The following is a 26,555-nucleotide window of genomic DNA, read 5'->3' on the forward strand; positions in this document are numbered from 1 at the left end:
TCCCGGCCGTATTCTGTCCGTGTATTTTTCTTTGCAAGTCCTTAACTTTTTTATCATGCATTTTTGGTACATGACAATACATCATCACATTTTGACTAGTAAAGTAAGGCCAAAGAAAATAAGAACAACAAGAATACATTTTAGAAGATAGCCAACTTTTATAACTGCCCCCTTGAGTTGGGTTAGGGCCTTCTCGATGCACTCATTGTTAATCTGTGGAGGAGGCTCGATCTGGCATCCTTCTTTCTTCTTCAAGCCAGATGTAGATGTTGCTTCCTCACACCTAGTCTCGTGTCTAGCCTCTAATCTAGCAACAAGTGCACTTGTCTCATTTACAACCTCTATGCTAGCTAAAAGTGCACGAACATGTACTAAATTTCGCTCTATCAATATATCGATGTACTCTTCTTCCCAATACCAAAACTTGCATCCATTCTACACAACAAAATTTGAAGTTAGCACAACTAATCAAATCTAGAGCACAGACCGAAGCTAAAAAAGCGCATACCCCGTCGTTTAAGCACTTGATGAACACCCATCCGGGATGTTCCGGCGTTGTAGACACGCGGTGCACGACCATCCTTGGGCAGTGGTCGCACTTAATGAGTGGCAACGGTGCGCCGGCGAGCTTTTGGGCAAGCACCGAGCCCGACCGACCGCCATTCATGTATCTGCCGACGGACCACCGACGGTGCAGATCCGAGCGGCTAGAGGAGGAGCCACTGCCTGCATGTGGCCTTGCGGCCCTGCCAGGGCCTTCCGACGAGGTGCCCGGCCAGTCCATGGCGCGGCCCGGCCTCCCACAGCCGGCCAAGCTCAAGACCGACCGGATCCGCCCCAAATCCGGCCGGCGGGTGCGCACACCAGGTGGCCGTGGTTGGGTAGCTCGGCGGCGCCGAGGGGAAGGGGCTGGGCAAGCTCGCGTCCGAACTGCACGGTTGCAATGGCAGCGGCGGCGATGGCGGCAGCGAGGGAAGAGTGGGGAAGAATGGAGGGGTGCGGCCGGAGGGAGGGAGGGGGTGGATAGAAAAAGACCCACCCTGTGTCACCGACGGGCGGGCCAGGGAAGGACACGCGCAGACGACCCGCGCGTCCGCGTGGTGTCCGTTTCACCCCAAAAGCGACGCAAATTTGGGTCACTGATGGGTCGAAAGCGGACACAAAATGGATAAAAGTTCGTTTGCTCCCGCGCGCTGGCCGCCTCGTTTGTCCGTTTTATCCCAAATGGATGGGGCCGGACAAGATAGGGTCGCGCAGTAGAGTTGGCTTAATGTTGCATGCACTCGGCTCTCTTGCTTGCCCCAAGCAAACGCAAATGGCAAACCATTTGGGAACCACGGCGACGTACAGAACGGCCAAACCGGCACCTGCCACGCGGCGAGCGGCCGGGGATACCACGAGCGGCGCAGGGTGCAAGCCGGCGATCAACTGCCGGGACAGTGACCAAAGTCACGGAATATTGTAGTCCCCCGGCAGCGTACGCTCCGTGTGCTAGTGACGTGGCGCAGTGGTAGTTGCTGATGGAGCCGGCACGTTATTGGCTGTGGGCGCTCCAGGTGCTGCGTGGCGGGAGACACCTCAGCTGCCACGAGAGCCTTCCCCGCACGGGGGGCCGTCGGCTGCCGAGCTCCACCACCCACGTACGGCACCACGGTGGTCTGACGAGTCATCCCAAGCCGCTCTAGGCTGACGCAGGTTTCGGGGATAATTTAGCTACCTATAGACGACCAGCGTTGGTCTATCCGAACGACTATCTTTTGCAAGACGACACAAACAAATTTGAATTTCAGCTTATGGAACCAGTATTTTTGGCGGTTCTTTTTTATAGTAGCTTTATGAAGCCAGTAAATAGTGCGAAGAATATTGCTTGAAATTCCGCCTTGTATAAGGTGGTGTTTGGTTCTCTAGTCCTAGGACTTTTTCTAGTCCCAACTAAAAAGTCCTTAATCCCTAAAAAGTTACTCCCTGTTTGTTTTCAGAGACTAAAAAGTCCCTAGTCCCTTCCTAGAGGTTACTAAATAACCATGTTGCCCCTAGTATATAGAAAAATAACAATCAAACAACACCATGGGGTGGCGGGTCAATGGGTGCATGGAGGGGTATTGTTGGAAAAGTCCCAAAAAAACTCTCCTTGAGAGTCTTCTTCATTTAGTCCCAAATGCTTAATTTAGTCCCTAAAAAGTCCCTCCCGTTTGATGAAAAAATCTCTAAAAGGGATTTTTTTTAGTCCCTGCACAAAAAAGTCCCTGAAAACAAACACCCCTAAGTCCAGTCAAGTGCTAGAGAATGCAGCTACGCGTGTGAGGTAGCTGAAATCCTAAAAAAGAAAATTGAGCCCTAGTGCACATATCGAAGAAGTTACATGTCGTCACTTGCACGTTGTAAAGTACGACGTACCCGGTCCCAAAGCGAAGTCAGCCAGTGTTGCCGGGAATGATCAGCAATCAGACATGCAGGCGTCGCTGGGCTTCCAACAGGAATAACATTTCCTCGGTATTGCTACCTAGTCTTACCGCACGTATAGACAAAATCTTGCAGACGAACGATGCGATGTCTGCTTTGGATCTGCTTCGATCGATTATCGTCAACAAACCGACCATTCCACCAACCGCTTTAAACCCAGCTGATCTCGCTCAAACTGCGATATCCAATCTTTTAACACTTCGTGCATAGTAGTATGTCGCAAGCAAAACACCAGCGGCACAAAAAGCACGTATCCTCGGCAATGAATGACCATATCACACCCTAGTGATTAGCCTAGACACGTTGCTGCCAGGTTAATCCGCAGACAAGGCACTTGGCCAGTCTGACAGGAATCGTGAGGCAACGTGTGGGCAAAACAAACAGACAGTAGGTACTGCTACCCCGTACGTGCAGTGACGTGCTTGTTTATGCAGCGCGGCGACAGTAATGGCGCCCGATCGAGGCCCAATTATTCAGCTCCCGCTTAGTTGCGCTCCAGTATATGTATATCGCTGATCACTGATCCCCTCGACCTCCGGCAATAATACAGGCGCCCCAGCGTATTGCACCACACAACAAAAATAAAGGAAGCAGATCGGCTGCAGCTGTGCCACTCACTCTCGACGTGCGGATGTGGCCTGTAGGATAGGATCAGCGCAGAACGCAGAATTATACTACGGCGGGTACAATCTACATGCACTGGCACTCTCTTGTTAGAAAATGAGATGCAGCATGAGCTGCCTGTGGCCTCCTACTTTAGTTTAGCTTAGCGTCGATCGATCGATCGTCCCACATGCTCGATTACGGACGCTTAAGTGCGCTTGGTTGGGGAGCAGATCCGCGAGATGCTCCCCTAATCGTCTCCGCGGAGAATAATCCCCACCAGTCGCTGTTTACTTATGTTGTTGGAATGGTAATACTAATATAGTGCCAGTGTGTTCGACTCAGTGGGATCTGTCATAAATGAGCTGATTTCTTTCAGCTCGAGAGAGCAAACTACACATGATTGATTGGAGTCAACATACATGCCAGGGTGAAACCAGTTGACGACGGATTTACAACTTTGTTCGAGAGATTACAACTTTCGGTGCAAATGGGAGCTATCTTTGGAATGTCTGTACAATTGGACCGCCACTATACCATCAAGTGATCGTAAAACTGTACGTACTACTGTAAAACCCCAGGTTTGTATCAAGTATTAGAACGAACCCACAGTTTCAGCTAAAACTAAGTGTGTATGTCTCATACCCCAGTGAGCCTCTGAACTAAAGCGGGAACAAGCAACCTGTCGAAGAAAGCGCACCTCACTCCTCAGTGCCTCGGCTTTACTTCCACTTCGTTGACATCGCGGATAAAGATGTTAGTACCAGGTTCATTCCTGTAAAGTGCAAAACCAGCGGTTAAATTGACGGTTCGGCGGTTCTGCCTTGAATGATAGGGGAATGCTCCTATGGTATAGCAAAATTTTGGTCTTACTCTATTTTTCCCCTTTCGTAAGTGTAACTGGATGCAACAGCGAGCAGATTGTTATCCTTGCTGAAAGACAGAGCAGCAATGCTGGTTGGGTACCTGGGGGACTGCAATCGGAGCAGGAAAAAAAATTCAGATATCCCGAGGTCTGAATTCCTGACACAGAATTAGGATCAGTTTGTTTGGCAGATAAATCGTGGGGCAAGAAAAACCTGAAACAATCTCTTTTTGTTTTCTCCATCCCAAGTGCACACAAATCCATCACATCCGCCCGTGGCAAACGTTCCATGCCTGCGTACGTTAGATTAGGCTATTAAAGGAACTGAAAGTTGATGACAGTGTGAGTGCGAGAGAGATCAGGGGCATCTTACACTGAGTGGAATGCAATTGCATTAACAGGATATGCAACCCTCACTCTGCCCTCGGTCAATCGATGGCACTTGAAACCATACCTGACGAAAACAAACAGCCAATGAAAAACCATAAGGCTAGGTATAAAAAGGTGGAACCGCTCGGCATGAGTGGTTAACTATATCAAAAACAATGAACAATGCCCTAAAAGAAGGTATAAAGGTGGAACACAAGTGACCTTATGTAGAATAAGAAGCCAATTGAGAGCAATGTCAATGCCCTTATCTTTAATAAACTAACTATTTAGAAAAGGTGTCATCCTTTTGCAACACAGTATATACCTCTTTTCGAGACTAGACTCAGATTGGTCAAAGAAGTCCATTGCAACTCGTCCGTCTGTACTACCCAAAGCAAATCCTACATACAGGTCAAAAATAGAGATTAAATTAAAGGACACTTTGCTGAATGTAAAGAGGCCTAAGAAATAAAATGAGAAATATGCACGAGAGACTAGAGTTCAAGACGATGATAATTACAGCTAGTTTGCGGATGAATATTCCAAACTCAAAAAACTATTGAACTTCCAACAACAACAACAACAACAACAACAATAACAAAGCCTTTAGTCCCAAACAAGTTGGGGTAGGTTAGAGGTGAAACCCATAAGATCTCTCGACCAACTCATGGCTCTGGCACATGGATAGCAAGCTTCCATGCACCCCTGTCCATAGCTAGAAAAGTATTGATTATGCTATGTTGTGACTTCAACACCACCCATTGCCCATGGGTAGTATGTTCAAGTGTAGGACTAAACTTATACGTACAAGGCTAGAGCCCTAGAAAAAACTGAAAATATATCACTAATGCTGATTACTATTTATAACCATTAATATTATCCTGCCAACGGAATTAGAATGTCAGGTAAGAGAAGGTCCAAAACAAAAATAAAAAACATAGTCAGATGCAACACAGAACTGAAGACACCATCAATGTGGATCAACCATTAACCCAAGAGTACTACACAGAAATAGAAGGCGTCCATAGTCAACACAGCGCTGGAGCACTAGAACAAATGATGAAACCAATTGAGATCAGTTAAAAATATCTCATTCTGAATCAATATAGATAGTGAGGGAAGGCGTTAGCATTATAGTATGAGACTGGAGGGATATCTGAAATTCAGGCTTTGCTGTGAATCTTTCATTATGAAATAGACTTGTTTTCTAAGCTCTACTGCTGGAAAATCATATCCTGGAAGAGACACCGAGAAGCTAAATCTTAACGATAATTAAGGAAACAGTAGAAAGTCATGCTTTCATCAAATTCATGTATGCTGACGAAATAGAGAAGTTCAAACTTTCCCAACGAGTTGACCTGTTATTGCACCTTCAATAGTTGAATCAAAGATCATAAATCATCCACACCCTTGAACCGGTGAAAGTTAAAAACCGAATAGGAAATTCTATAACCATAGGACAAAATGACCATACTTGTCAAGCATCAAGTAGATTAAGTAGTAATGGAGCCAAATGATAATCTATACAAAAACTGATAACAGCATTGTTGCATGAATCTCAAACAACCTATCCATCCACTTGTACACACAAAATGATATATGGTTCCATGAAATTTCAAGATATTTATCTATTGACCATGCATTAACACAAGGAAGTTAATCATGTACCAATTTTTATAAGATTCAAGAAACAGTACAAGATAACAGTTCTCATGGCGCCTCTCCAAATGAACAAGAAGGGTTCATGCCAAACAAGAAAGGTAAATTCTATTCCAACTTAGTACATCTTTTGTATGTTACACAAATCAACAAAAATAAGGTTCAATTCATGCCAGTGTTATTTAGCAGGAATATTGATCAATGCATATTCGCAGAATTATCATAAGAACGTCTTACCAGTTTTATTTGGATAACACTCAACACAGCGTGTTTGAGAATTCAGATAAGACTTCCTTTGCTGAGGCTCAGACATATTGCGCAAATCATAAACATTCACATGCTCTCCTGCTGTTGCAACAACCAACTTATGTCCTGCTAATGAAAGTGCGTATACACGTTCAGGTTGGGTGTGTGTCCCAATAAGTGTATATTCTGGCCCAGTCGCACCTCTTTGATCCCAACACTTTATAGTCCTATCCCAGCTTCCAGTGATTACTTGACCTGGCATAAGACAGGACACAAGCATATGATGGTTAAGGTTATTATTAAGAGTGAAAAATTATCTGTTTATTAATGAATTATAGTTGTGCAGGAAATGCCAGAGCCATTGTACGTGAGATACTGTAACCAATATGCTTGATTTTCTTAATTTGTCATGCGTACTGTAAATCTCTAGGCTGTCTGGTAGGGTGAAATTTTCACCTACCTTTTCGGTTAAGACTCTCATCTAGTAATCCACATGAGCTCACTACCAGATGACAATAGTATAAGACATCAGGTTATCTACTACAAGTATTTTGGGTCAGAGACAATAATACTGTAGATGCTAGTCGCATAAATGTAGAGATCACATGATTTTGGATGTTTCTAGAGATGTAGGACTTGTAAACTGAATATATATTTGACACAACAAAGGACAAACGTGGTAAACTTCAAACGATAACTGCCCACACTATGACTTCTGAATACTTAAGGCCATATTTCACCACTGTCTACTATAGTCTTCATCAGCATCGCATGTCTATTGATAAAGACCAGACCCACCAGGTAGCTGTCTTCCTAGATTATCTAGTATTCATTCAACAGATATCATCTAGGCTCTTTCAGTTTCTCATATTGGGATTTAGGAACAACTATTGAACGATGGCAGATGAACAATACAGAGAACTAAGCATAAAAACAGAAGATGGATATCATAAGCAAGTTCATGGAGTGGATATTTATTAAATACTCTATCTTAAAACATAAGTAAAATATACCCAAAAATCATTATTGTTGCACGGTAACAGAAGAAGGCTGTATATTATATGAAGGTTATTATGATAGTCCTAAACCAACATCAGGAAGAAATAAAGCATGAACTCGCCGAGCATAGCGATCCATTGAACTATTACAATTTGGGGGTCAGATTGACAACGTTCTTAACTTAATTAACCCATCTCTAGCAACACGAAACATGGTTTTGATGATAAATAGCAATGTTCTTCAGAAACTGAAGTTTGACAACACAATAGCACTGTGCAGCAAAAGCGAACAGGCAAGAGTAATTAAGCAAGTACCTGTGGTATCGGAGTACTCCACACAGCGAACTGGACCATCATGGGTTCCCAAGCGATAACTACTTTCGGCACTAAAGGACAGCCTGCACGTAGTACAACAAAACAGATCCGAAACATACAGGTCAACAATTGAGCTTCGATTTGTACGAATGATCTGGCCGAACAGAAATTTAAGTTCAGTTAATCGTGCTGAATAAATATGCTATTGCCTATGCTGCGGGCATTTGGGTCTGAAACCCACTAAAATCATGTCCGACCCTACTTCCTACCGAGCCATTTTAACATCAGAAATGCAAAGCTCCGCCTCTGTTGTGCTAAACTGTACCGCGTCCCCGACCATTCAATCAGAATCGCTAAGCAAAATACCAATCAAACGGGGCGGGAAGATGAATAGGTGATCCCTATCACCTCACCTCCGCACGACGTGGTCGCTCGAGGCGCTGAACGCCGAGGAGTCGTTATCGTGGAAGCAGCAGTCCAGCACGGGCGTCTTGTGCGCGAACGCGCCCACCAGCGCGTTGGTGGCATCGACGTCCAGGAGCCGCACCGCCTGGAAGGAGCGAACGCGCAGGCGCACGCACAGCCAAGCCCGCGCAGGCACAGAACCCAACGGATCAAACCGAGCCGCTAGGGTTTCGTTTCCTCGGAGAAGTGGGAGGCGCGCGAGGCTTGTGAACTAACCTTCTCCCATGAGGAGACGAGGAGGCGGTTGCTGTGCTTCGAGAAGCGGAGGCTGGAGACGCCGTCCCTCGGCGGGTGCCCCAGCTCCCTGCCCAACCCGATGCGGCCGCCGCCAGCGTCGACCGGCGGCTGGCCGGTGGCGGGCGCGCTCATGGCGGGGTCGGGAGGAGGAGGAGGAGGCGGCGGTGGTGATTCCGGGTAGCCTTGGGTGCTGGGGGTTTGCGGTAGGTAGGATGCGGTGGGGACCGAAATTTTGAACCCGCGACGAACGAGCCGTGGAGCAGAGCGCGGGGTTTATAGAGGAAACGGTTTCGGGGAGGAATGGCCAGTTTGGTGCCACCCGCCCCCGACGACCCCCGACCCCGAGTCGCCGTCGTATGGGCTCGCTTTAGCATTAACTGGGCTTTGGATTTGGGCTGGGTGTATGGTCCAGATCGGCTTATCTGGTGAATTCAGGGGAAAATTACGCTAATCTGTTGAGATATGGTATGCAACAAAGTGAATATTTGAAACGAGAAATGAATTTAAATTTTCAGATAACGGATCCTTCTAATCCAGTCTATCTGTGAAGTTGAATAAATGTTCATTTTCTCAACCATAGATAGAATACCCGGATTATGTCATTAGTAGGCAAAAGGGTGGCTACAGACTAAAAGAAGATCCTCACAGTGAAAGAGTGGCCTACTTCCAAGTCAAGCACATTAGATTTTGGGCTTAGCAGGACATGCATTTCATTCCCAGGAGCTTAGCTCATTTGACTGCTTAAAGACTTAAAACACTTGCGCGATAGCCAAGCGAAGCCGCCGCCTATAGGCAAAGGGACAAAAGCCCATTAGGCCTGATGGAAAAAATATGAAAGCATCCGGTAGGTTAAAGTTATGAAATTATAGAGTTGTTTTTCTTTTAAATAATACTAAGAATTGGAAAAACAGTTCGAAAAAGGAGAAAAGCTAAGGTTACAGAAAAACTTATCCGTCTACAAAGGGTACGGTGTCGGTATGGAGGCACATCAGCTGTGGATATAGACTAGGCTAAGGAACTTTGTCTTAAAGTATTTACCAATACTACACTAAGGATGAAGTCAGTGAAAGTTAGCCCGTAACTAAGAAAGCCGGTATTAGAACAGAGCCCTTCCAAAATCAAAAGCAAAGAAGTCCAGGAACAAAGCTGCTTCTCTACTAGCCCCGTTACGAGGGAGGGTTGTTTCTAGAAAAAACAAAATGATATCCATTCTATCTAGCCGAGGGATATTTCTAGAAGGTAGGAAGCTTATCCTTCCGTCCAAGGAGAAAGAGACAAGTTTCCAACTCATCCAAGTTTTGTCATAATGCTGATTGAACATCGAGCTGATAAGAGGGAGTACCATACCCAAGATACTCCATTAAAGAAGATGTATGCTTGTTTGCTTTCTTTAGTCCGAGAGCACACACCACAAACTCTCGCTGTTGATGAGGATCATCTTTTCTAATATTTTGACATGGGGGTCTTCTGTTCACTCTGACGATTAGGATGTAGGAAGTATAGAGGGAAGTCTGCCAACCATTTATTTTTTCACACATGCACATGAGTTTTCTTTCGAGCCTCACGGTTATTGCAGACTCGAGAATCATTGCAATTATAGCACAGAAAAATAAACATTAATTATGAACATGGAAATAAATAATAACTTTTATTATTGCCTCTAGTGCATATTTCCTTCACATTTAACAATGTACAAATATGTATTCAAAAAATGTTCAACATGTATTTTAAAAATATTCAGTGTGTATCTTAAAATTATTTATTATTTATTAAAAAATGTTCACCATTTTTTAAATGTTAATGTGTATTTAGAAAATAAAAAATCAAGGAAGAGAGCGAAATAAAAGGAGAGAAACCAAGAAAAAAATCAGGCAAAGAGATCGAAAAACCAAATATAAAAACAAAGAGATACCAATAAAACACAAAAAATAAGAAAAAAATGGATGGAACCTCCGAAAACCCGATCCGAAGGTTCGAAAACCAGCCCTAGCTCTGGACAGGAAAATTAAACAATGAACACTACCACTAATGGGCTAGAACCTACTTCAAAACTCTAGATGCGGACGCCTAGGTACGCCTCGCAATATGATGGCATATAGCACCGACACAAATGCAGTCTATTGTGTCTTTGAGATCTACTATATTAGATTTATGGCCATCGGCCCACTTAAATTCTGGACCTCCGCCCAGTAAAATTCTTAAATCTCAAAGCCCTGATTAACCCGCATGTCATGTGTACATAATTTAGTCGCATGTTGCTAGTGGATGAGAAGAAACATAAGTATATAACGTAAGTTGTTCTGGAGCGAGGCGTTTTGGCTCTCAGGCGAGTGATTAAAAAATAAGATAAAATAGTAAAAAAAATCAAAAACAATATCTCTTTGTGGAGAAAGATGACATTATGACTGTGATTGTGTGTAGTGGCTGGCGTAGGCGGAAAATGCCAACGAAGGCCGAGCTCCAGTGAGCTCGTTTCCAAATTTTATTTTTTCAGAGCGCGAAAAATTCCAAATTTATTTTGTGAACACACATGCACATGTATACTACGTATATGCAAAATCTCACAGCATTATACGTTTACATGTGGCGTACAGAAAAAAGACAAATACGCATTTTTAAAGGGCCTTTTATTTTTGTTATTGGGCCGGAAATTTGTTATTTTTGTACAGCCTACAAATCACAACATTTTTTGACGAAATTTAACACGTTCTTGCGGAATACATATATGTTTCCATGGAATTTTTTTCAGAATTTTTTGAAACTTTTAAATATGCTTTTTGATTTTTTGAAAATACCGAGCTCACTGGAGCTCGGCCTCCAAAAATCCTCACCCCTTGCGTAGGGCTTCATACAAGGATCGGGAAACTAGACACAAATTAATTCATCATTAAAGAGAGGATTGATCTCCTCTACAAAGATGGCTAGACAAATGGTGTGTATGAGTCTTGCGCCTGATTGCGGCTACAACTCTCATTGTCATGTCATTTATAGTTAATTTAATAGCCCACTCATATATGCGTAGGCGGAGGGTCTTTTTTATTTTTTTAAAGGTAGCCCACTTACGGGAGCAGCGATTCGGTGTCCAGACTCATCTGCATCCGCGTGAAAGAAAAATTCAAAAAAAAACTAGAAAAATTCAAAAAAAAATCTTTTCGTTTGGTAGATAATTTGGTGCGTCAGATGTGCTCCAAATTTCAGACCATTAATTTGGACATCTGGATAGCTCTCGGTAAAAAAGACAAATTTAGGGTATGCAAAAAATGTTTACCGTTCATGTATTCTTCTGACCCAATTTGTCTATTTTACTGAGAGTTGTTCATAAGTCGAAATGATGTGAAATTTGAAGCACACCTCTTGCAACAAATTATTTACCAGCAATTTTTTTTGACTTGTTATGATTTTTTTTAACCGGGTGACCTTATCTTTTTGCTCAAAGAACGAATCAAACCCCTTGTCGAAGCCCTTTATGATATATAACCCTGGATCGAGTCAGATTTGGGGTCATGGTAGAGAAGAAAAACGGCGCACGGACCGTACTCGAGCTTCGGATCAATGTCCCCAAAAGCAAGGATGACGGAGGAGGAAAGGACAAAATTGCTTGAAGCATTTTCTTTCCTATGGGATAAAAAACAATGAATTGGAACTATTGAGTGGTGTTGGGGTTGGCACGTACCGACCGACGGGGCCACAGAAGATGAAGGAGAGTGCCGAGAGATTCCACGGGAATTTGGAGAGATTGGCTCTATAGAAAGGGAAGCGAGTCTTTGAACTATGTTAGCGCTGAGGGTTCACTAAACCTACTCAATAGGGCATCTATGTGCTGGAATTGGGTATTTCTTCTTTACTGTACTGGCATTCAGCTGCCTGGATACTGTCAATCTACTGTCCATCTTTCTCTTTAGTTTTCTCCTTTCTTTCTCCTCAACCTATCTCCTTTGGATGGACCCCATCGGAAAGTGCTGAATGGATTGCTCCTTGCCCAACGACAAAAAGAAAGAAATTTAGGAGAGGATTGATAGGTTTAAGCATTCAGGGCTGGTCGCTCTTATGGATACCTGTGTAGATGAGCCTGGGCTCACAAATGAACATTCGCCCACTCATATAATATTTAGCTATGAAAATATAGTAGCTTATTAATATCTGGCTCACCTTATTGTCTCTCAAAATTTCTAAGAGCCCGTGCTGCATCTGCTTGTAATATCTACGGCCCGTTTCTTTTCTCCCTTCCTCTTTTTCTCCAACTCAACACAAATGTAATATCAAAATTTGTATAACATACTTCCATCACTTTATTGCACCCGCTCTTATTTTCCTGGGTGCAGCGTAGAATGAGGCAACGAGCAAGCGATATCACTTGAACGGATTCAGATTGACTATCTTTGTCTTCGTGCTTTCATGAGCGAATATGTTAGATGTTTGTAGTCTGTCGTGTGTGATATGCTCTGTTAGCACACTAATCATGTTGCTAAACTAGATTAAGCTTAACAAAGATTTCTTAATAACCTAATACTTATAGCACTGATTAGTACATATATCTAGTAGCAAGAAATAATGCAGATAGACTGAACAAGAAAACTAGTAAGCTACAGCCAGGTAGAATATGCATGATCAAGGCCATCTCACAAAACAAAAGGATAAGTGGCTCGGAAGATCAAATGATATATCTGCACCCGAAGCCTCATTAATTACAAGGATCCCACCTACCTCAACTTGCACATGAAAAGACAACTAGTAGTGGACTAGTGGCACTTCGATGGCTTGAAGCTCTGGTTCCCCAGGAAGATTTTTAAATCGATTTTCCAGGAAACTTGGCGAGCCATGCACTTACACAAAACAAAACTGGAAAAAGAAATATCTCGAGGACTGATCTGGTAGTGTTAATCATCTCCAGCATTTGTTCACCCAGTTATAAAATATAGCACAAATTCGTTTTGCCTGTCAGATCTTCCTTTTTTTTTTGCCAGATGGGATATATTTGTACCTGGAGAAAGCGTTGTGTGCGTGTCTAGGTTTGCCGTCCATGCCGACTGCGGCGGAGCTGTATTTGTGATGGGGTTGTTTAAGAAACATCATTGTGCTGGAGATACACGTAATTGACATCCATTTGTAGGCGTCGTGTAATTCCACCTAAACTATTTTCATGTACGGCTCATATTATTTTATGGATCCGTAGCACACCAAAGACTAATTAACTGCATCTTCCATAAACAAACTCCAGTTCGGTAAATTGAAGAGAGCTTGGAAGTGGGTGGTGAGATGCTAATGCTAGCTCATGGTGCATCCGGTCTTGGTTAATATGTTTGGACATCTTCAAGAATCTGAAATTACGATATACTACAAACATGGCCTGTGTATGATGGAGTCCGTGTATGATATAGTCTACAAAATCTAATTTCAAATCTGAACTGTTCAAAGTGCTTTCATTAAGAGAAGAAGTATCCATGACAATTTTGTGTACGTGCGCAACCTTGCGTGTTGTCTCTTCATAAGAGTAAAACTTTGTCCTTTCTTTTCAAGCTTGACATTTGCAAAATCTTCAACTCGGTGAGATGGGACTGCATCCCTGGCCTTTCCCAACGGAGAGACTTTCTAAGTAAATTTCGAGATTGGATCGCCGCCTTGTTGTGCATCTCCTTCTCAAGGATTCTTCTCGATGGTGTGCCCCCCTCCCCCAATTAAGCATGGTCACAACCTTCACCAAGGCCCAAGGGGAACCCTATCACCGCTCGTATTTGTCATCGCCATCGACCCACTCCAACAAGTACTCAACTCGACTACAAGACTTGGCTTATTTCAAAAGATTAGAGGGTGGGGAGCCACTTGGAGGACCTCCCTTCATGCCGATGATGCAGCGGTTTTCATGGCGCCGATAAAGATAGATATTGAAAACCTCACTCACGTCTTGTGTTGTTTTGGTGAGGTCACGGGGTTGGACACAATCTTTCAAGGAAGGTCGGTTGTTCCCATCCGAAGTGGGCACTTAAACTTGGTGGAGATCCTCTAAAGCTTGCTCGCGACTTGTGCTTCATTCCCCGTGCAATGCTTGGGCCTTCCCCTAACGGTTTGACAACTCAAGAGGGCGGAATTTGGATTCCTCGAAGACAAGGTTGCGGATAGGCTTGTTCCATGAGAAGGGCAAAACATCGCCAACTCGGGTCGTGTAGTCCTCGTCAAGGTGGTGTTTACTTCACAAGTGATTTACCATGCAACCCCTTTTGTCATCCTGCCTCTAGTATATGGATATCACTGTTTTAGTCATCCTCCTTTGTTTTCGTATGTGGAGGTGTGTTAAACATATTGCAATAGGCCCATAGGGCGCACCGGTCGAACCTGGCCCGGCTAGATAGATAGAGTTCATTTTGTTGTAACCTCTTATCTCTCTATCTCTCTAGATCTTCCTTGTTTCTCAAGATGTAATCCCAACAACTTTTGTATGCTTATCAGGGAGATGCCCCTGCCTATATAACACGCAACCGTTGCCTCCAATGAGGTAGGACGTTCTCCGCTCGTTTACATGGTATCAGAGCCTCCTATATCCATCACATCTAGCAAAACCTACCACCAGCCATGTCGTCCTCCTCAAGCTCCGTTCAGACCGCCTCCATGGGGCAGGTCGCTGAGAAGCTTACCCGCACCAACTACGTTCTGTGGCGTGCCCAGGTGACGCCGCAGCTGAGAGGTGCGGGTTACTTCGGCTACGTCGACGGGACGATGCCGGAGCCCGCCAAGTTCATCATCACGAAGGACAAGGACGGTAAAGAGGAGCAAACACCCAACCCTCTCCATCCGATCTGGTTCAAAGAAGGGCAGCAGGTACTTGGATACTTGCTCAATAACCTCACCAAGGAAGTCCTCGTGCAGGTCACATCTATAGCTACGCCGCACGAGCTCTGGGCAGCCCTTGCCTACATGTTCTCGTCGCAGTCCCGGGCGCGCGTCAACAACATCAGAGTTGCGCTCTCCACGGCGCAGAAGGGGACGTAGTCAGTGGCTGCCTACTTCGCCCACATGAGGTCCCTGGCAGATGAGCTCGCAGCTGCCGGCAAACCTATCGATGATGATGAGCTCATCTCCTACATCACCTCCGGCCTCGACATGGAGTACCAACCTCTTGTCTCCGCCAACGACGCCCGCACCGAGCCCATCAGCATCGACGATCTCTACGCCCATATGAGTAACTTCGATCAACGTCTCGCCCTTTACAGCACGGCGGGATCCGGTGGAGGCTTCAAATCCTCTGCTAACGCGGCCTCTCGCGGCCGCGGCCGCGGCGGACGCGGCGGTGGCAGCTCATCCCGCTACCGTGGGCCGCAACGCACCAAGGGCAAGCCATCAGGTGGTGATGGCAACCCTCCTCCACGCAGCGGCAACGGCGGCGGCGGTCGGCCCTACAACAACAGCAACAAGGGTCGCCGAGGAGGCCGCCCACGAGCTGCTCCTGACGTCCCGCGCTGCCAAATCTGTGGCAAGCCAGGACACACCGCGCGGGATTGCTGGTACCGCTACGAAGAAGATGAAGAATCTTCCCAAGATGAGAAGGTTGCGGGGGCAGCCGACGGCTCCTGCGGCGTCGACACGAACTGGTACGTGGACAGCGGCGCGACAGATCACATCACAGGGGAGTTGGAGAAGGTGACCATGCGCGAGAAGTATCGCGGGCAAGACCAAGTCCATACCGCCAATGGAGAAGGTATGAGCATTAGTCATATTGGTCATTCAGTAATAAAAACTCCCCACAAAAATATTCGTCTCAGAAAATTTTTGCATGTCCCTAGTGCATCAAAGAATCTCCTTTCCGTTCATCGCATTGCTCTTGATAATCATGTATTCCTTGAGTTTCATCCTTTCTTCTTTTTGATCAAGGATCAGGTCACGAGGAAAATCCTCTATCGAGGTAGATGCGTTCGAGGGCTCTACCCGTTGATTCCGGAGCTTAGGAGATTGAATAAACAAGCCTATGGTGTCACCAAAGTGTCTTCAACACGATGGCACGATAGATTAGGGCATGCTTCATTTCCTTTGATTGAGAAATTGCTTAGAAAGAATAAGCTCCCGTTTGTTGGTGAGCGTAATTGTGAAACTATTTGTGACTCATGCCAACGTGCTAAAAGTCACCAGTTAGCTTATCCTATATCTACAAGTGTTTCTACCAAGCCTCTTGAACTCATTTTCTCTGATGTTTGGGGTCCCGCGCGTACCTCAGTCGGGCGCCACACTTATTATGTCAGCTTCATCGATGATTTTAGTAAGTACACGTGGATTTATCTCCTCAAAAAGAGATCTGATGTGTTTCAAGTTTTTCACAACTTTCAAGCACTTGTAGAAAGAAAGTTCAACTGCAAAATTCTAGCTATCCAATCTGATTGGGGAGGGGAATACAGAAACCTCAATTCCTTCTTCCAACAGATTGGCATATCTCACCACATATCGTGTCCTCATGCTCACCAACAGAACGGATCCGCTGAGCGTAAGCATAGGCATATCATCGAAGTAGGTCTAGCTCTTCTTGCAGCTGCCTCTATGCCGTTAAAATTCTGGGATGAAGCCTTTCTCACCGCAGTTCATCTTATTAATATTCTTCCCAGTAGAGTCATTAACAATGAAACTCCGGTAGAACGCCTTCTTCACACCAAACCCGATTACAAATCCCTCCGAGTGTTTAGCTGTGCGTGCTGGCCAAATCTTCGTCCCTACAACAATCGCAAGCTCCTTTTCCGGTCAAAACAATGTGTCTTCATTGGCTACAGTCCACAACATAAAGGTGTCAAGTGCCTTGATGTATCCACGGGTCGTGTCTATATATCCCGTGATGTTGTGTTTGACGAGACTGTTTTCCCTTTTGCACATCGTCACCCAAATGCCGGTGCTCTTCCTCAAAAGGAAATCCTTCTTCTTCCATCTCATCTCACCGGTTCTGATAATGGGGATGGTTTTACTACTAATGATCATTTATTGACTAATTCTCCTACTAATGGCAGTGTAACGCCCTCGATGCGGCTATATCTCCCACGTGTCGAAGCACGACTTAGAGGCATAACCGCATTGAAAGCAATGTCGCAAGTGAGGTAATCTTCACACAACCCATGTAATACAATAAGGGGAAAAGGATACATAGTTGGCTTAGAATCGCCACTTCACACAATTACATGAATAAAGCATTACATCAACCAGATACAATCAGGGTCTGACTACGGAACCAAAATAAAAGAAGACTACCCCAAATGCTACACAGATCCCCGATCGTCCCAACTGGGCTCCACTACTGATCAACTAGAACGAAACAACACAAAGGACAAGGTCTTCATCGAGCTCCTCCTTGAGCTTGGTTGCGTCACCTGCTCAGTTCCACGGCACCTGCAAGCTGGTTTTGGAATTATCTGTGAGTCACGGGGACTCAGCAATCTCACACCCTCGCGATCAAGACTATTTAAGCTTATGGGTAAGGTAAAAGTATGAGGTGGAGCTGCAGCAAGCGACTAGCATATATGGTGGCTAACCTATTCGCAAAAGAGAGCGAGAAGAGAAGGCAAAAGCACGGTCGGACAACTATGATCAAGAAGTGATCCTAGAACAACCTACGTCAAGCATAACTCCAACACCGTGTTCACTTCCCGGACCCCGCCAAGAAGATACCATCACGGTAACACACGCGGTTGATGTATTTTAATTAAGGTCAACTTTAGGTTTTCTACAACCGGACGTTAACAAATTCCCATCTGCCCATAACCGCGGGCACGGCTTTCAAAAGTTCAAATCCCTGCAGGGGTGTCCCAACTTAGCCCATGACAAGCTCTCACGGTCAACGAAGGAATAGACCTCCTCCCGAGACACTCCGATCAGAATCGGTATCCCGGTTCTACAAGACATCCTCGACAATGGTAAAACAAGTCCAGCAAGACCGCCCGATGTGCCGACATCCTGATAGGAGCTGCACATATCTCGTTCTCAGGGCAACACCGGATGAACACTACGTACAGCTAAAACCAGCCCTTAAGTTTCCCCGAGGTGGCGCCGCAAGTGGCTCTGTTTCGGACCAACACTTAGACAAGCACTGGCCCGGGGGGGGGGGTTAAAATAAAGATGACCCTTGGGCTGGCCTAACCCAAGGGAAAAAGAGGCTAGGTGGCGAATGGTAAAACCAAGGTTGGGCCTTGCTGGAGGAGTTTTATTCAAAGCAAACTGTCAAGGGGTTCCCATTATAACCCAACCGCGTAAGGAACGCAAAATCCGGGAACATAACACCGATATGACGGAAACTAGGGCGGCAAGAGTGGAACAAAACACCAGGCATAAGGCCGAGCCTTCCACCCTTTACCAAGTATATAGATGCATTAATTAAATAAGATATAATGTGATATCCCAACAAATAAACATGTTCCAACAAGGAAAAAAATCTCCATGTTCCAACAAGGAACAAACTTCGATCTTCACCTGCAACTAACAACGCTATAAGAGGGGCTGAGCAAAGCGGTAACTTAGCCAAACAACGGTTTGCTAGGACAAGGTGGGTTAGAGGCTTGGCTCAACAATATGGGAGGCATGATAAGCAAGTGGTAGGTATCGTAGCATAGGCATAGCAAAAGAGCGAGCAACTAAGCAAGCAAAGATAGAAGTGATTTCGAGGGTATGGTCATCTTGCCTGAAATCCCACAAGGAAGAAGAACGAGTCCATGAAGAAGACAAACGGACGTAGACGAACGGGTCTTCACAACACGACGTTAACGGAACCAACCCGAAGAAGCAAACACCGGAAAAGAAGCACACAACATAGTAAACAACCAACACATGAACATGATTATGGTATGCGGGATGCGGTATGCGATGCATATGCATGATTTGCAAAGGAATGAATGAACCTGGCCTCAACATGGAAATCCAAGTGTGCCACTGGAAAGATGAGATGAAATCGCTTGAAAACGATATAAAGAACGCCGGAATTGGAGTTACGGTTTGGAAATGGCGAGCAATTCAAATATGGCACCGGTCTGCGATTTATAGCAAGTAGCCATCTAAATGCAATGAGATGAACATGCTACAGCACCCAAACATGACAACAAAATACATGGCAGGGATGCATTAAGATGCTTAACAAAAGTCTAGCTCTGAGCTACGGCCAATTCATCCATTAACAAGTTCAAACAAGCATGGCAAAAATGCATATGGTAAACAGATTTCAGACTTAGTGAAATTAACACTTGTCTGGAATTCCAGATCAGGTAGCACACTTTGGAGCAATAAAACTACTTGCTATATGACCTGAACATGGCAAAGTAAAGCATGGCATGGAGCTACTCAAAGAGCTTAACAAAAGTCCCTTAGTGACCTTGAGCCAAAAGGGATCAGAAAACACATTTGCAAGCATGTGAACATGGCAAAACGTAATCAGTTTCCAGACTTAGTGAAAACTGGAGCATGCTGAAAACAGATATCAAGTAGGCATGTATACGAGCTCGATGCACTCACTATGGAGCAAGTCATGATAATCTAAGCATACACCCATCAAGAATACACAAAATGCAAGCTAGACATGACAAGAACAATAACATAGCATGCACGGATCAACTACAACATCCTCGGCAAAATCGCTAACAAGTAGACAATCTGCCCAGATTCACGAAATAGCAAAAGTAGAGCTCGATTGACTCAAGCTAGGGTGCTCCATAATTGCAAACAAAGACATGGATGGATAGAGAACTACAAGACTAACAAAACATCCTTACTGATCATCCTCAAAAGAGGCACGGATCACTAGGAAACAACATGAACATATGGCATAATGAGATAAACAGATCAAGGACTTGGTGGAAATGCGAAGTCCCTGAAATCAGCATTACCAAGTGCCTCACTTTGCAAGCTTGTGCTATTCACCACACACATCACAAAAATACATGGGTTGCATCTCTGGAAAGATGGCAAAACCCTTAACAAAACATATGTAGAGCTCATGGGCATATCATGCACACAATAATCATGGCAAAAATGACAAATATCTAAATGGAGCAGCAGATCTGACAATTATCTCAAGTAGCACTCTTCTAACAGCATTTAGGGCATCAAGATGAACTCAAATGAAAATGATGCAATAAGATGAAATGATGTGCTCTCCGAGACGAACATTTTGATATGCTATATGCCCAAAATGGAGTTACGGGTGATGAGTTACGATGCGATAAAGATGGCATAAAAGTTAGGGTTTCGGGAGTAGAAAGTCAACCGAGGCAAACGGATCTCAGATCCATATCGGGCCGGTACTGTAGCGGCGCGGCGTTCGAGGATGGCCGGCCGGAGCTTCTACTCCGGCGAGGTGGTGAGGTCGCGGGAGAGACCGGAGAAGGTCGGATCTGGCCGGAGAAGGACGGGGGCGGCGCCGGCGGTGTCGGGCACGGTCGCCGGCGTGACTTGCGGCGCGGGCTCGCCGTAGTGGTAGGTGGCGCGGGCTCGCCGGCGATGGGTCCGCGGCGGTGCGGCGGCGCCGGTCGACGGGACAAAGGCGCGCGGGGAGGAAGAGGCGCGCTCGGGCCCGGCGCGGCTCGGGCGGGCCGGCCGTGGGCTGCGGCGGGCCACGGCGGTGGGACGCGGTGGAGGCGACGTGGCGGGCGCGGATTCGCCCGGGGCGGCGGCGCGATTTCGTCCGCCCGGGACGGACATGTCCGGCGCGACGCGGAGGAAAAAATTAGGGTTTCATCCGCGAAATTCGGGAGGGGAGCACCTATTTATAGATAGAGGGAGCTTGGAGAGTCCAAATGAGGTGCGGTTTTCGGCCACGCGATCGTGATCGACCGCTCTAGATGATGGAGAGGGTTTAGGTGGGTTTTGGGACAAAATGGGAGGGTGTTGGGCTGCAACACATACGAGGCCTTTTCGGTCCCCTCGGTTAACCGTTGGAGCATCAAACGAAGTCTAAATGGTACGAAACTTGACAGGCGGTCTACCGGTAGTAAACCAAGACCGCTTGGCAAGTCTCGGTCCAATCCGGAAATGTTTAATCCCCACACACAAAAGAAAGGTAGAAATGACCACCGGAGGAGAACGGAACGCCGGAATGCAAAACGGACAACGGGGAAAATGCTCGGATGCATGAAACGAACACGTATGCAAATGAAATGCACATGATGACATGATATGCAATGCATGACACGCAAGCAATGACAAGGCAATAACAGCGAATAACTGCACGACACCTGGCACATCGGTCTCGGGGCGTTATAGGCAGTGATGAGTTTTGTGATGAAGCAGAAAAAAATGGGACAGAAAATGATGAAGAAATCAGCCAAAACTGTCATTTTATGCCTCCTGGATGCAGCAGCAGCGCCATCGAGGCGGATCCGCGATGAAGAAATCAGCCAAAACTGTCATTTTATGCCTCCTGGATGCAGCAGCAGCGCCATCGAGGCGGATCCGCCTCGGGATCAGGGCGCATCAGCCACGGGATCCGAGCGGGACGGGACAGACGAATCTGACACGCGCCCGCGCGGATGGACCACGCGCCGCCTGCGTCCGGTCGGTTCGGCCCCGAACCGCGTCACTACACGTGGCGCGTGCCTCGGCAGGATCCGAGCGTGGAGTCCCGCACCGCATCTACGGGGGCCCACTCATCATTGCCTCATCATGAGCCGGACGCGGCGGCTGGCACAACTACGGGATCTTCTGTGCCACCATCCTCCAGCACGTCACGCTCTCTGGCGGCAGAAGATCCCACCTCGTCGCCCGCGCCTGAGGCACCCGACAGGTCGTCTTCGGGGTCTGCTGCTGTTCCAGGCGCTGGATCCTCTGTGCCTGCCTCTTCGCCATCTCGGACCAGACTTCAAAGGGGAGTAATTCAACCCAAAAACTACAAACATATAGCAAAATTTGGCTATGCTTGTAACACACATGATGCAGATACTGTTCCACGTACTGTAGCAGAAGCTTTGAATGATCCACGGTGGAAAAAGGCCATGGAAGAAGAGTGCATGGCGCTTCACAAAAATAAAACCTGGCATTTAGTCTCTGCACGTCAAGGAAAAGGTAAAAATGTGATAGATTGTAAATGGGTTTTCAGAGTAAAGAAGAAGTTTGATGGAACCATTGATCGCTACAAAGCCAGGCTAGTTACAAAAGGTTTTAAGCAAAGGTATGGCTTAGACTATGAGGACACGTTCGGTCCTGTTGTAAAGGCTGTCACTATTCGCCTTGTTTTGTCTATTGCCATGTCTAGGGGATGGAGTCTCCGTCAGCTAGATGTACAGAACGCGTTTCTCCATGGTGTTCTGGAAGAGGAAGTGTTCATGCAACAACCTCCTGGGTTTGAGGACAAAAGTAAACCCCTTCACATTTGCAAGCTTGATAAGGCCTTGTATGGATTAAAACAAGCTCCCAGAGCATGGTATTCCAGGTTGAGCTCAAAACTTCAGGCACTTGGGTTTGCTCCTTCCAAATCTGACACCTCATTATTTATTTATAATAAGTCAAATACCTCCATATTTGTACTTATATATGTTGATGATACTATAGTCACAAGTTCATCAGATGAGGCTGTCACAGGATTGTTAAAAGATTTAAATTCTGAATTTGCTCTCAAAGATCTGGGAGACCTGCATTATTTTCTTGGCATTGAAGTAAAGAGAGCAGGAGATGACCTTTATCTTACCCAAGAAAAGTATGCAACTGATCTTGTAGCCAAAGCAGGGTTGAAAGGATGCAAGCCAGCATTGTCTTGAGCCAAGAGGATAGCACCAGAAGTATGGTTGGTGCATTACAGTATTTAACTCTGACTAGGCCTGATATTTCTTTTGCTGTGAACAAAGTATGCCAGTTCCTTCATGCACCTACTACAGTACACTTGACAGCTGCAAAACGCATACTTAGATATGTTAAAAATACTTTGAGTATTGGACTAACTTTCAACAAGTCACCATCAACACTTGTCAGTGCATTCTCTGATTCTGATTGGGCAGGTTGTCTAGATGACATACGATCAACTGGTGGTTTTGCAGTGTTCTTTGGTCCAAATCTGATTTCTTGGTGTGCTAAAAAGCAAGCTACTATGTCTAGATCCAGCACAGAAGCAGAATACAAGGCACTAGCAAATGCTACTGCTGAAATTATCTGGGTTCAGTCTCTGCTCAAGGAGCTTGGCATACGCTGCAAACAAGCTCCATGCTTATGGTGTGATAACTTGGTGCTACATATCTTTATGCTAATCCAGTTTTTCATGCACGAACTAAACATATCGAAATAGACTTTCACTTTGTCAGAGAAAGGGTTGCTGCCAAGAAATTGGATGTTCGGTTTATTCATTCTCAAGATCAAGTCGCTGATGGATTTACCAAGGCCTTGCCTACAAGAAGTTTTGAGTAATTTAAGCGTAATCTCAACTTGTTCAAGTTGTGATTATGGGAGGGTGTTAAACATATTACAATAGGCCCATAGGGCGCACCGGCCGAACCTGGCCCGGCTAGATAGATAGAGTTCATCTTGTTGTAACCTCTTATCTCTCTATCTCTCTAGATCTTCCTTGTTTCTCAAGATGTAATCCCAACAACTTTTGTATGCTTATCAGGGAGATGCCCCTGCCTATATAACACGCAACCGTCGCCTCCAATGAGGTACGACGTTCTCCGCTCGTTTACAAGGTGCATATGTATGATGTCCTTAAATTCTAGCATAGATACTTATGTTATGGCATACAATTTAAGCGGAATCGTCAAACGGCGAAATTTCTCTTCGCCGAAGGGGATACATAGAGTCCCACAACTTTTGAGAAAAAGGCCATGCTATAAATAAAAAATCATATGAGAGGGATTGGTGGATTTCCTTGCGCGAGCAGGGTGAGTGGGGGAGGGGGTTGCTCGTGGACATCTGGCGGTGTTACTGATGATTTTCTAGTAATATGTGACATTATGTAGTTTAGTTTCCTGCTTGTAGGTCTCTGTAAATATTTTGTACCCGGCTTGTTTCCTAGTTTACCTTGAGGAAATGTAACATTGGTCGCCTTATTTTAAAAAGTATTGAACTGGATGCCAAACCAAGAGTAGTTTGATTATTATATTTAGCACAAAGATAATTGTTGTAAATGTTTCATATAATTTGAGAAGTACTGGTGATCTAAATGGTCTTATATTTCTTTACAGAGGACGTAATATTATCAAACAAACATCTGATTTTCTTTTGCACATAAAAGAAACGCCTGTTACCATGACCATTGCACGTGCACAATACACATATGGACATGAATGTTTATGATGGGGCTTAGATAAAAAAATGCCACTTAATACGGTATCATCCATGGTGTTGCTAGCATAACAAACGATTAGCTTTCAGAGAAATTGAAATATATGCACCTCTAAAAAATTCATGGTACGACTATTAACTTAATTAGTGAATGTTTTGCCTTTAGCTATTTGAAATTGGCACTTGCTAGTGAGAGATTAGTGGGCTGGTGGCACAATTAATGAGCTCTTATAACATTCTTCCTACTTTAGTATTTAAGCTACAAGCTTAAACACATTGAGAAGAGACCTCTAAAGAGGAGGAGACAACGGCTTTACTACTAGTTTGCCGAAAACAAATGCTAACTTGGTTCTTCAAATGATGGTAGAGGCAAACAAGTGGGTCGAATATTCTCTTTGCTAATGATGAGCAGAAGATTAATTAGGCTGTATGCATCGCTCTGATGCAGAGGCCGGGGAGATCCCCTTTTCGAAAAAAGAAGATTAATTAGGCTATAGACAGTAGCTAATTGAGAGCTTAGCATGGTTCAGTATGCAGCACGAGACTTAATCACAGGCAATTGTCAGCGATATGATATTATTAATTTTCAGTTAACGATATGCTATTAAATTAAATGTGGCTTAAAAAAGAACAACTGTTAACTACTAGAGTATATTTTTCTGTGATTGCGTGTTACGCTAAGATTTGCATGTTGAGTTAGTGTTCTTGATAAATTTAATAACTATGTCATGGCTTCTGTTTTGGTCCATCAGTTGTACTAAATGCTTTAGTTTATCTCATCTAGTTAGTTACATCAGACAAGAAGTTAATTGGATGCTAGGTGGTTAGGGTTTAGCGGTTAGCTAGTTTAATCACGTCAAAACACGACAACGATGGGCAATCATGAAACGACTTGTCCTCCCTATTCATAACCCTTCTCTCTAGGGAGTAGTACGTGCATCTTCTTGATATGCTAATATTTTTGTTATGCCAATGATGTCACCGATTCTTAATCAGTGCGATTGAGCTGCATCTTAGTGACAAAATTACTAAGCTTATCCATATGATAATTGCCATGGAGCAGGGGCACGTTTGCACACAATTAAAAATAATTAAGTTTGGTCAAGTGCTTACTAGCTAGTGAAATGATGTAGTAGTAATTCTAGCCCAATGCAATGGACCAAGAGTGCTGGCAAACACTGACGGATTCCAAGTGTGTGGTTTTATTCCAACACCAGATTTGCTTCCTGGATTGGTGACAACACTGACAGCCAAGGCCAAGCCTTTTTATTCCCGCATTAACTCAGCTGTGATCTCTCTTGTCTGAAATTAAGAATGTTCAATGTATTTAGCATGGTTTTTCTAAGTAGACTTATTCAGTTTCAGTAATCAACCGGGAGAAAGCGCGCATAGTTTGAAGTAGGTTCAATGCACTAGCAATAACAGGAGAAACACATGAGGGAGGATATCTAATTAAATCAAAATGCGCACTATCTTAAGAAATCAGAGAAATGATGACACACAGCAGGAAACTTCCTTCTCTCTTTTTGTAAACCAAGAGTCAATCAACATTAGTGGAGAAAAATCGGTACATTGCTGTTAATTAGTCATATGTCAACCTGTCATGTCATGTCATACCAAAGCAAATGTCAACTGCCTTAGCTGACAATGAGTTAGCACTTAGCAGCAAGTTATGTGCCTGGGCAAGGACAAAAGAGTAGTATGCATTTTACTACAATTTTCTCTCGCAGTGATGTTTGTTTCCTTTTCTTCTTGATGTTAACATCAAATATTCAAGCAGAGAAATATTTCATATCTTTGACCTCTAGCCGACAAAACACGTTACGCGAACTCATTCTCTCTCTCTATCCTTTTATTTTTGCTACAAATGAGGTACAACCTTTTCCAGTTAAGAATGGGTTCACAATGCGTTTAAACAACAAATTTTGAGAAATAGAGCGTATGGTTCCTATTGGTCCAGCAATGGCTTGGAGACAAGAACAGTACAAACCATCTGTCCATTGACTTGTTAGAGCTACCATTTTTTTAAGAGAACAGTACTGTACAGATTTCCAGAATAGCTTCTCTCTCTGACCATGAGAAGAACTGTACTAATCAAGTAGTGAAGTTAAATTGAAATGTAA

The 26,555-nt window shown here is 44.7% G+C and overlaps 1 protein-coding gene and 1 pseudogene across 1 annotated transcript; one reads left to right on the top strand and one right to left on the bottom strand.

The window, feature by feature from the left end:
* Window positions 1-3,422: 3,422 nt before the first annotated feature.
* Window positions 3,423-8,450, bottom strand: LOC125541299 (mitotic checkpoint protein BUB3.1-like). The gene is made up of 9 exons (XM_048704745.1): window positions 8,200-8,450; window positions 7,932-8,068; window positions 7,519-7,601; window positions 6,197-6,460; window positions 4,626-4,701; window positions 4,305-4,385; window positions 4,146-4,224; window positions 3,940-4,040; window positions 3,423-3,841 (listed from the first exon to the last, which is right to left on the bottom strand). The coding sequence occupies exons 1-9, from the start codon at window positions 8,350-8,352 to the stop codon at window positions 3,775-3,777; spliced, it is 1,041 nt and encodes a 346-aa protein (XP_048560702.1). The 5' UTR covers window positions 8,353-8,450; the 3' UTR covers window positions 3,423-3,774.
* Window positions 8,451-15,267: 6,817 nt separating this feature from the next.
* On the top strand, window positions 15,268-15,406 carry LOC125541893 (annotated as a pseudogene).
* Window positions 15,407-26,555: the final 11,149 nt, after the last annotated feature.

This window comes from Triticum urartu, chromosome 2, assembly GCF_003073215.2.
Source record: "Triticum urartu cultivar G1812 chromosome 2, Tu2.1, whole genome shotgun sequence".
NCBI lineage: Eukaryota > Viridiplantae > Streptophyta > Magnoliopsida > Poales > Poaceae > Triticum > Triticum urartu.